The following is an 11,083-nucleotide window of genomic DNA, read 5'->3' as shown; positions in this document are numbered from 1 at the left end:
CGACAGGAGATGCTATAATTTTAGCGATAAGGGGTCAGAACCATGTTACCATATTAGAGTGGCTTTTATCATTGAAACTATCGTCAATAATGGCCACAAAGTTATCGAGGCAAACCAAAAGAACGTAAAATCAGTAGCGATGATATAATATCAGAGGTATTATGACATATGACTAGAGATGATACAAGTGAAAAAATTTAGTGTATTGGCGATATTTTAAATATATCAATCTACTCCGCCGGCTCTCGAAACTCTGGGAAGGAAAGTTTCAAACATAAAGGCAGTGGAAAAATCTCTCTTTCTCAATGAATCTTGCATGGAGATTATACATGTTTAAACCGAACATCAATGTCATCATTACAACGCTAGTAGATTAAACCAGAAAATCATCTTTTGGTTTTCATCTGTAATAGGAATTTTTTACAACTTGTTCAATTTATTCCTGGGGTTTGTTCGTTATACATCACCGGCACTCTTGGAAACGAGTGGCGTCGCTCATTTTTAAATAATTAAACGTAACAAAACCTCCGCAAGTCAACAGAATACGGAGATAGCCTTGATTTGATTTTAACACGAGATTTGATGAAGGACAGCTGAAAGATTTAATCGGAAGTTGATAAGAATGAATTTTCTTCTCTACGTCTGCTTCAAAGGAAATTGCTTTTTCTTTTATTTACATATCCTTTTATTGTAAAAATATGACCAATAACACAGGAAAAGGAAATTACCGAAACGGATATCCATCATGGTTTATGGCTATCATATCGCGACCTACCCCGAATCAATACGACACAACTATATAAGTTATAGTGAAAACTGTAATGTATTTCGTTCAAGTGTCAGCTATATAAAGAAAGGTTTAAAATGGGAATAAGTAGCTTGCACTAATCAGATAGAATAAAAGATAAAAGTTTAAACACACGAAGCTCATCTTACGGTCTATAAATATTTGTGAAACGTGCGAGTTAATTGAGACGACGGCATGACGTAGGTAGTTACTCAGGTAGATATTAGAACACGGATATTTACCTCGCGCGTTTTTTGACGTTTTTCTCCGGCCCAACATCGCTGGGAATGTAGTAGCGCAAACGACCACCGGTGTCTGCAAACCGTAATCATCTTTATTCGGATTTATGATTTTACAGTAATTGGCAATTCATGCAGTTTAAATGGGAAACATTGAAATCAAAATATTTTCACGCAAAATTCAGGACGAGCAAATTTGAGAAACTTTAGATTGCTATGCTAAAGTAATTTTGCAAAATGGGCAGGATTTTCGCGGCTGCGGCATTTTTCAGAGGCAGTTTTTCAATTATACTTTGGGGGCAAAGGTCGAAAAGCTGGGCAAATTTTTATCAGTCGAATTCTATTAAAATTCGGGCAAGCCAATTTTGGTTGAAATCAGTGATAAGTCTGACAATTTGTACTCCTGCATGACTTGGGTAAATTTTGCTGAAATCATTCGCCTGGTTCTCCAAAATATATACTTGACCTCGTGCATTGCAATGATACAAAAAGGTTTCATTCCATGGCTTAGTATGAGAGATTTAGCATTATCTGTAGTGGGCCTGATGGCCCATGCATGAACTGCTTGCATGATGGTCAATCGAGGAAGATTTGGGTTAATAATCAATCGAGGAAGATTTGGGTATGACATTAAATGGAGCACTTTGATGCTTTCAACCTGAAAATTTTATGAAATCATGCAATAAGTTCTAATAATCATTCGCGGGGGCTTACATTACGGGGGTTTAAAGGGCGGGGGTAAAAGCACCCCAATTTTGACAAAATTTGCATGGGTCAGAATCGACTTCATGTTTCTTGTGAAATTTACAAAAGATTCCATTTTCGACGATCTAAAATTTTCACTGTAAATTTCGACCTCGCGTCAACCATCAGGGTTGGACCTCACCTCCAAAGATTCAGCTCTTCCACCTTCGATAATCTCAATAACCTAAAGTTGTTTAAACGTGAAAAAAAAGAGAAAATATAAAATATCTTTCACTAGACGTAGAATTCAACACGAATAGTTTGTTATGATGTCAAAATATTCATAAATATAATATATTTAAAATCATACATCAAATTAATTACAGTATTCAAATTAATAAGTCAAAAATGACATGGGATGTTGGTTTAGACCTTAACAACTTGTCGTAGCGGCGAGGAATGCAGGTGTTTTCAACTTCAAAATTTGCTACCGACAATTTTGCTAAGTAAGTAAAGAGTATGCGTACAATCCTAGCAAAAAAGAGCTTCATGGGAGACTAGAGTTACCCACAATAATTAAACAAAAAATAGTTTAAAAAATAATTTTAAAGGGGAAATAATAACATAGCAAATTATGTGTTAACATTAAACTACACCTGTTGTGATATGCATTTGAAAGTCATTAAATTATATTTGAAATTGCTTTAAACGCAGATGGCCCTCAGAAATGACTGTCATGTTAGGTCAACAAAAAAAAATATTTACATAAAAGAGAAATTAATCCTAAAATTTCAAGTTGGGAAACTTTTATAATATTTTAATGCATGTTGGATATGAATGTAAAAGCCCCATGTCTGAAAGACTCTGGTGAATCTGGCCGTGGATTAAAGGAATATTTAGAATAATATGTGGATAATTTTTGTTTTGGGCAACGTATATGAGACAACTGTATGATGCAGTAAAAGACCATTAATGGCATTAGTGCTCTTATATTGCAGCTTTTTTCTTAGGTATAACTCATCATGCTCAACTGAAATTCCCGCTCATTTCTCGGCCTACTATAATCAAATATCTCCGGTAGCAGTGAATATTTAACACAAATATTGTTCGAAATAGCAACTTTTCAGAATGAATAAACTTCACTAAATTAAACATCGTGATGGGAAGACAAACTGAACTCAGTTGAAATCTGAGAATTTCAAATACTACATGCATGTTTTCAAAACATAACCCGATATCAATTGTTCTTGTACTTCGTGACTCAAGAGAGTTTTTAAATCTAAAAGATAAAGCAAGTACAAATAGACCATGGTTTATACGGTATCTACTCCATGGCATAGCCGTAGATGATGCTCAGCTGATAATCAAAATGCTTCCCTATTTTAAACAAGAGAAATAGTAAGGTATTTGTTTCTTTAATTTCCTGCTATGCCGCCCTGGGCGAACGTGGCTTCATTTCAATAGAACTGGGAGAAGACTCTGCATGAGATAATTCTAGGGAAATATTAGATTAGAATACTGACAGAGAAGAGAAACGACTAATCAAATACTAATATTGTAAGATGAGAAAAGTACGGCTTTTGAATTTCAGGCTGAAAGCATATTGAAATGAAATTGATATATTGATATATCACTGTGCCAAACATATGATTACATTTGGAGGTTATTTTAATGATAAAATCTCTCATGCACACAACGAAGCACGCAACACGACAAAAAATATTTCGTAACCAAAGCAATTTTGATTTTATGCCTGAGAACGACGATATAAAGAATCTCGGAGGGGATAAAAAATTACCTCAGTTATGATGGGGTTCTTGTAGATTGGTAAGCATGTACTTCAGGAAACTTGGGAATGGAATTTAAACTATGCATGGAACAGTCAGACAGGCTGTGAATGTGTGTCTGCGGTGATTGAATGTTGCTCAGACAAAAAAAACGAAGGAGTCATCTTGAATTCTTTGCTAGTCAGGTTGGAAATAGAAGGAGGCATGAAATGAATATTTAATTTTTTCATTTATTTTGAAAAACAAGGCTATCACCTGGTGGGTCCTTACCCTTAATTTAGCTTGCTTGACCATTTATCAACTTACAAAAACATACATCCTCGTAGATTATGGTAGAAATTAATTTCGTTTTGAGTTCAGTGTAGCGCGCATAGTTCATTATTTTATTATGTAAATGTGCTGCAATTTCTGCAACTAAATGAAGTGGGTGAAATATAAGGAAAAAACACAAAGTAATTACAATTTCAAGAACATTACTTCAGCTCATTTATAAATTGGCCTTGCATTTCGTGAAAAGAGGCTTAAAATTTGCCCTGCTGTTGATCTTTTAGTTGTCAGTATTACAATTGATATAACTAGAATGAAGAAGTGAAAATCATTAAGCTTTGTTTATGAGTATCAAAATTTCAACGGTTTTCAAAGAGCTAATCAACTTTTCAAGAATGCATAATTAAGGAAAACGACAAGATAAGATAGCATTTTATTACGAAACTGGTTTGAAGCGCAGATAACAAACCTCATAAATGAGATCCCGTCGACAACATTATTAAAAGAAGCTGAGATTGCATCGTGTCGAAAACAAGCTATTGCATTGTGCACATCACTCTGGACCATAAAGTTGAAAGACATTCCTTCGGGAAAGAATATATTTTGGAGGTGAATAAATCGCAAATGTAGTCATAAATAAGAAGTATTCTTGACACCCAGGTTTTCACACTCTGATTGCGTAAGGTGTGTATTTATTCAAGGTGCATGCATTACTTACGACTCCCATATGCGTTTTGACTTTTGTGTTTGTGTTAAAGTCGTTTTAAACTTCCGAGCTGGCTCGTTCCGCCAGAACAATCTACTAAAAACATGTTTTATAAATGAAATTGGTACAAGTTAATTTTGCAACTGTTATTTCGTGTTTCATTGATTATTGAAACCTGTAATTTTCGAACTGCTTGGGATGACTTTACAGCATTGGAATTATTCTTCTTCGTCTTTTTAATACTTATTATATTATGTGTATATCAAGATATACCGCATTAGATCGAGTTTGATGATTAATTGTCATGGCCTGTCAAAAAAATTTAAAAAGTTTTCCAAACGCCATGCCAATATCGCTGATTTTGTGGAAAATTTGTCTAAAAAAATTTGGCATATTAATTGTATACTTCCCTGAGAACGACCCAATTGGTCTTCACTTTACTCCCTGCTATTAGTGATCTAAAGTTTTGACTAAATAATATGGCAAAATTTCAGGGTAGGCTTGTCATCTTTCATGGCAGCTTTGTGACAGTTTTCAATTTCTTTTATTTAACAGCTCAGTTTAGTCAACAATGGCGTCCAATGGGACCAACATTGCAAGCGAAAAAGAAAGTGTGACATTACTACACATAATAATGATAATTCTTTCATTCATAATAATCGTTGTTAATGTGCCAGTTGTGTTGTTGTACCTGAAAATTTCATCATTACGTCACAGTGCTGGGAACACTTTTCTTGTTGGACTGGCAGTGGCAGATATATTATGCGCATGCGTGATGGTACCAACTGCGATCACATGTACCATGAGAGTATTGAGTGATCCTGCCCATCGTTACGTGTGTCTATTTTTCTATGTGAGTAATTTTACCATTACTCTTGCGACAATTTATCACATTGTTGCTGCCACCGCTGCAAAGTATTTTGCGATAGTATATCCAATGCGGAACATAACAGCTTGCACTAAATTTCGAGTGAACTTTATCATCGCCTTCATTTGGGTCGGCTCGTTCCTCGTTGGACATATCCCCTTCTACTATGCGAACATGTCAGATGATGACGTGGTAATAATACATGAAAGACACTCTATATTCATGTTCGTTTGTGCCTTTGCAATCCCCACATTTATCCTGACGTGTGTTCACGTGCATATTTTTATGCGGTTATGCCTCAGCTCACGCCCTAAGGCATTGGTAACCGAGGTCAGAAATACCCGGTCGGAGAATAATTGCCGTATTGCAGTGCTGTTTTTCTTGCTGTTCTTATTCTTCATAATTTCCTGGTTGCCATGGTATCTGCTTTTAAACAACTTTATCGACCCCCCTGAGGTTGTGGCTGATATCCTGACTTCACTCCGATTCCTAGCCCCAGTCTTAAACCCGCTTATGTTCACGTTTGCAAAGCGCGATTTTCGTAAGGCAGCTGTATCACTAGTCAGCAGACTTCGCAGCAAACAACGAGTCTTCTCCAGCAGACGTTCTTATCATACCCAGGCCACGAGCTCGGTCGATCGTACGAATTTTATTGAGCAGCAAAATTTGGAGAGGACAACGAAAATGGAAGTGGAAAAGGAGACAATTGCAAATAATGAACAGGCGGAGAAATAAATCATTTACTTCGCTGGTATATTCAAGGATGTCGATTGAAAGCCTTTCTGCCCCCTTTCATTTTCCGGGATTTCGTCACAATGTGAAGCTTAAATTTATCGTAAAAAATGTTAGCAAGTGAAGATTTAATCTAAGAATTTCCCACTTGCAAATTTTTTGCGTGAAGCGACAATTTTCTCCTGTTTTAGAGCTTCTATCTGCAACCATCTGTAAATTTAGTAAATTGCCCGAAGACGAAGACAGATAATAAAATCGCGTAACACGAAAAAACACTGGGAAACAGACTTTAGTAAACTTTCTTGCATAATACATAAACACAAAGACGTGTCGGTTCATGCTAAAGGAAAGCATAAAAAATATCGAAAATTTGACAGAAGAACTGTTGTCAATAAACAGTGAATATTGGTTTCCTTTACTTCCTTAGTATAATAAATGGTCATATTGTAAAACCGTAGCATGTGACTGCTAGAGTTATGAAGCAGAATCTCTACCAATAACAGCCGAAGAAACTGGTTGAAAGAAACATTATATTATATAATTATTAGTATAGGAATTACCATAACATGGACAATATAATAGCTATTTACAATACTAAAGAAGATAATTTATTTATGGATTGATAAGATTGATAAGATTCATGTTGTGTGTTCCTTGGCTGCAGCTAACATCAAATTATCAAAACGTTGTTCCTTTACGTTTTTGATGATTTCCTAATCATGCTTTCTTCGAAACAAGAGTTTAGTGACTGGCTACTGATTTTTCAGCCATCACCGGCATGAATTCCTTGAATGGTTGACGAGAACGTATCGTCCTCTTCTTGCACGAATGATTCATCCAAAAGTGAGATTTCCTGAGGTGTGACAACCTTGCATGTCGGAAATACTTTGAGAGCCAGAGATGTCATTGCCTTATCATGACGTCGACCAGTTAGATGTTTGATCTGAAATGAAGAAACTTTATGACAACTTTCCATTTACAGTTTTTCACCCTTACGTTGTGTCATTCGCATGTATTTTTATACCTTCATATAATTTCTCTTCCAAAAAAAAATTATTTTAAAACGATCAACCAAATTTTTTAGATTTTGAGAAGAGTTTTGAGAAGATGAGTTTGGAAAGGGTTTGCAGCTTTTGCAACTTGTAATTTTGATATTATTTTACAATATTGCTGTAAGGGTGCAACTGGCAGGCTGTAGATAAATCGATGTGAAATTTGAAAGAAAGGTTTTTGATTGTTGAGCCAGTAAAGTGGAAGCATTCTATCTTCATTGACAATCTCGTGGCCGTAGATTCATTGAAGATGCATTGTAAAGACGTTTTAATACGAAGTCAAAATGGTGTTTTGGTTTTTTGATATCAATGTATCCAATGATGGCCAAAGGTTCCTACCCTTGCTTTTCTATGACCTGACGAATCTGACGAATTATTCTGAGGATCGAAGGTAATTTTATTTACCCATTCGTTTTCATTTGGTAGTTTCAGTTGACATGCTTCGCAGTACCAAACACTTTCGCTTTCTTGGCGAAACTTTCTTCTTAAATGCTTCTTTGAATTCAAATGTTCATCGTACATTTTCAATGACGTACAACTATATTTTGGACACACATTACAGGTCAGTTTTGAACAAACCTCGTACTAAAGAAAAAAATCAATATAAAATAGTCTATTTCGAGATAAAGGCATGATAATCAAGGATCAAATTTGACCAAGAGCTGTATACTATACCCGTGGTTATACCTGTAGCTTCCGTAAACTCTTTTTGGAGTAGTTTTCGTCCGCCATATTTGTATTTATAGATAAACTTCATGTAAGAAACAACGAAATAAATGTGTAAAAATGTCAGCCTTAGCACGAAAAGTTTGACGTTTTTAAACGTCTTACTAAAATAAGAAATGCTTTTCCCATCAGCTCAGTAACTTGTGTCTTTTCGGAAAACCCTCTCTCGGTCATCTCTATTACCAGGAATAAATATTCTCGAGTTGTTAACATTAGGATTATGAAATAATCAGTTTACAGACTGAATGTTTTTTCTGAAATACTAAACCTAAAATTTCTCCTGATTTGCCTCCAGCACACGTCGAGCGAACGCAGTCACGACTTTAAAAAAGCGAAGAGGGGGGCACGAGCTTGTGGATGAAGCCTAGGAAAAGGGGAAAGGAAAAATTTTGAACAAATAGAATCAAGTAGTACTGTAGTAGAATCAATTTTAATGTACACTTGTACATCAAAACATGGATGTATTTACACCAGTGATTTACACCTGTGTGACGTCACATGACATAATTAAACATGCGCGATTAATTAATGACGTCACAATTACGGCTCTGAGAGTCTGAGACTCAACGTCTTTAAACAAATTCTTCTCTTTACGATGTCTGTCTTGTCTGCCAATCATACTGGAATATTTTTGCCTTCATATTCTAGTGAGGTTAGTCTTTTACATCTGTGTATTTCATAGTAAGCTATACTAAGTTATCAATGACAGTTGTACTTCTATTGATCTATTTTGTACGCCAAGTGGCTAGTACTAGTATTATATCCTGACACCTCTTCTTCTTCGGCTGAATTCTATCTGGACACCTCTTATTTCTCGGCCGCATCAAATGAGTTCACTACAGTGCAATGAATATTTCATTCATTTTTCTAAATCTGATTAATAATATTAACATACGAGATAGAATTACATCATAAAGATATAAATCTAAACTTTGTTTTTGTAGAGCATAAAAAAAGCTCGAACGCTGACTCCGTACAAATTTCAAGGCAGGCGATCACCGCCACAGAAGCAATGGACGGAAAATAGAGAGGAGAATCGTACGACAAAAGTAAGGAATTATATAATTTAACTTTAATAATTTGGAGTTTGTTCATACCGGAATCTAATTCTCAGCTAGCAGCGAACCTTCTAAATGCAGCAGTTAAAAACTGACAATCAATCAATCATCGAACTTTATTTTATAGTGTCTATCAGTCTATGTGGGATGAAAACTATTTTATTTTCATTTTATTTTATTTTATTTTCATTTCTAGTTTCTTTCCCCAGGCAGCTGCGATCCTTTGTTAGATTTCATCAACCTCGATGATTTTAAGGACGATGCGAAACTTCAAAGAAACTTTGAAGAAGTCTTAAAGATTCACAAAATGGGTTTCCTTGTGAAGGTGATCGATATGGCTTAAATATTACGAAGGGAAATTGGAAAATTAAACTTTGTTTCTGAATTTTCGTGCAATAAACAGTATGAACAAAGCGAAAAAATATTGTTAAGTATTTTCATTTCACACCTTGTCTTATTTTTATATACATTTGTGAGTAGTCATTGTGATAAGCTGTTTGTTTTGCAATAGTTTGATCGAAAACGAGTAATGCCCTGATACAACCGCAACAAACTTCTAATTATTAGATCGTGAAACAAAGCTGGTTTCCAGGCCTAATATGCATTCCAATTTTCCACTGCCAAAGATGTCTTGCGCTATGGACACAAACAGCCCAGGTTAAGTCGTTATGTTCAGAAATTAACCGAAGTGTCTATGGTCGCCTTCTTCCTGTTAGTGTTACAAAATGCGACTTATTGACGAAACTTCTTAATCGTGATCGGAATATAACATCAGCTCAACCATGTAAGAAGCAGTTCCTTTCCAATAAACCAGTTAGACCTGCAAGGTATTTGGACGAAACTTTTGAAAGGAAAACGACCCGACCAATCCCAATTGCGGAGTTCGTTGATATTGACGAACAATTTAGAAAGTATCAAAAGACAGTCTTACGTGAGCTGAAGGCAAATGAGAAGATTTTGGGTACTCAAAGGCAGATGAACAGTCCAGTTTCTAATTATAAGACAGTCGATGATTTGAAAATTCAAATTGAGGAAAAGTTAGAAAATACATATGATGAGGGAACACATAAGAAAGAAAAGAATTCTGGTGATGAATCTATAGATGAAAAATGCAAATTAAATTCAAGTAAGTGCTCTCTATATATTACCTTGTTTGATGAGTGATGAGTGGTTAACGTATGAATCTTACGAATACTTGTACTTTCCAGCAATGTGTAGTCCTCGAAGCCACGATAAAACATGTGATGTGAAACACAGCAAAGAGAATGGTCTTGTCCAGCCATCGTCGTGCAGAACTACGAGCCAATTACAAGGTGGATTGATGATAACTAGCAACAGTAAGGCCACTAACCAAAATATCAAAACAAAACCAAGAAAAGTTACAAAACTAAAAATTATACCACGGTATATTACGAAGGCTAGGCGGTCAGGTACAAAAACCTGTCCACCAGCAAGTCCTGAGGTGCCGCTAAACGTTGCTTATGAAAAGAAACTAGCAGAATTACGACAGAAAACACTAGCATTTGACAAAGAAGCTTCCAAAGAAGTTGTTTGCAGTAAACTTGAATCAGTCTATGACGATAAACATAACCCTAGTATTATCAATTCTGTTTGGTTCCAATCATTGGTTGAAGAGGCAAACCAACAAGAGGAAGAGATGAAAACATATAAACAAGATTTGACGAGAGCCTTTTGTTTCTCCTATTTTGAACTTTTAAGAAAAACTGAATATAAATAGAAATAGAAAAAAGTAAATTTTGTTGTATGAAAACGTTTAGAATCTTTATGTAATAATTAGAATGACGAAGTTTTTGTAACTGATTTATCAGGCGATTTCGACCATATTCAGACCATTTCGAATTTGCCGTTTATACTATTACATTGAGTATGATGCAATCGAAACTTTGAACGAATCGCCTAAATTATCCGCAAAAGGGTATAAAGCCTGTTTTGCAAACAAAACCTAATCTCATCTAAGCTGTTGTAGTGGCAAATTTTCGAGGGACCATGGAATTTTTTTCCTGCAGAAGAAGGAACGTGGTAATGATAGCTCCCTGTCCCTCCCAGCGTTAACCAATTCTTGCTTGGCTAACTTGGCTTGTGGGGCAGTCCGGCTAGAGTCTATAATACTCACGTATTTTGTGTGCGTATTCAGCGTTTTGATGGGGAGAGGCACA

At 35.6% G+C, this 11,083-nt stretch overlaps 3 protein-coding genes across 4 annotated transcripts; 2 read left to right on the top strand and 1 right to left on the bottom strand.

Moving 5' to 3' along the window:
- The first annotated feature begins 4,158 nt into the window (after nucleotides 1–4,158).
- LOC114521989 (histamine H2 receptor-like) lies at nucleotides 4,159–6,666 on the top strand. 2 transcript variants are annotated; one of them, XM_028542577.1, is made up of 3 exons: nucleotides 4,159–4,448; nucleotides 5,026–6,082; nucleotides 6,120–6,666. In XM_028542577.1, the coding sequence occupies exon 2, from the start codon at nucleotides 5,042–5,044 to the stop codon at nucleotides 6,071–6,073; it is 1,032 nt and encodes a 343-aa protein (XP_028398378.1). In that variant the 5' UTR covers nucleotides 4,159–4,448; nucleotides 5,026–5,041; the 3' UTR covers nucleotides 6,074–6,082; nucleotides 6,120–6,666. The 2 variants fall into 2 exon arrangements, with proteins under 2 accessions (XP_028398378.1, XP_028398379.1); XM_028542578.1 differs by having other exon boundaries at nucleotides 4,321–4,373.
- LOC114521916 lies at nucleotides 6,606–7,854 on the bottom strand. Its single transcript, XM_028542488.1, has 3 exons — nucleotides 7,810–7,854; nucleotides 7,528–7,707; nucleotides 6,606–7,013 (listed from the first exon to the last, which is right to left on the bottom strand). The coding sequence occupies exons 1-3, from the start codon at nucleotides 7,852–7,854 to the stop codon at nucleotides 6,834–6,836; spliced, it is 405 nt and encodes a 134-aa protein (XP_028398289.1). The 3' UTR covers nucleotides 6,606–6,833.
- Nucleotides 7,855–8,443: 589 nt separating this feature from the next.
- Nucleotides 8,444–10,723, top strand: LOC114521734. Its single transcript, XM_028542263.1, has 5 exons — nucleotides 8,444–8,500; nucleotides 8,793–8,897; nucleotides 9,103–9,231; nucleotides 9,474–10,032; nucleotides 10,115–10,723. The coding sequence occupies exons 1-5, from the start codon at nucleotides 8,444–8,446 to the stop codon at nucleotides 10,642–10,644; spliced, it is 1,380 nt and encodes a 459-aa protein (XP_028398064.1). The 3' UTR covers nucleotides 10,645–10,723.
- Nucleotides 10,724–11,083: the final 360 nt, after the last annotated feature.

Source organism: Dendronephthya gigantea, unplaced genomic scaffold (genome assembly GCF_004324835.1).
Source record: "Dendronephthya gigantea isolate DGI-Jeju-01 unplaced genomic scaffold, DenGig_1.0 000021F, whole genome shotgun sequence".
NCBI classification, from domain to species: domain Eukaryota; kingdom Metazoa; phylum Cnidaria; class Anthozoa; order Malacalcyonacea; family Nephtheidae; genus Dendronephthya; species Dendronephthya gigantea.
Note: the sequence above shows the minus strand (reverse complement) of the source record. Positions and strands in the feature narration are given on the sequence as shown.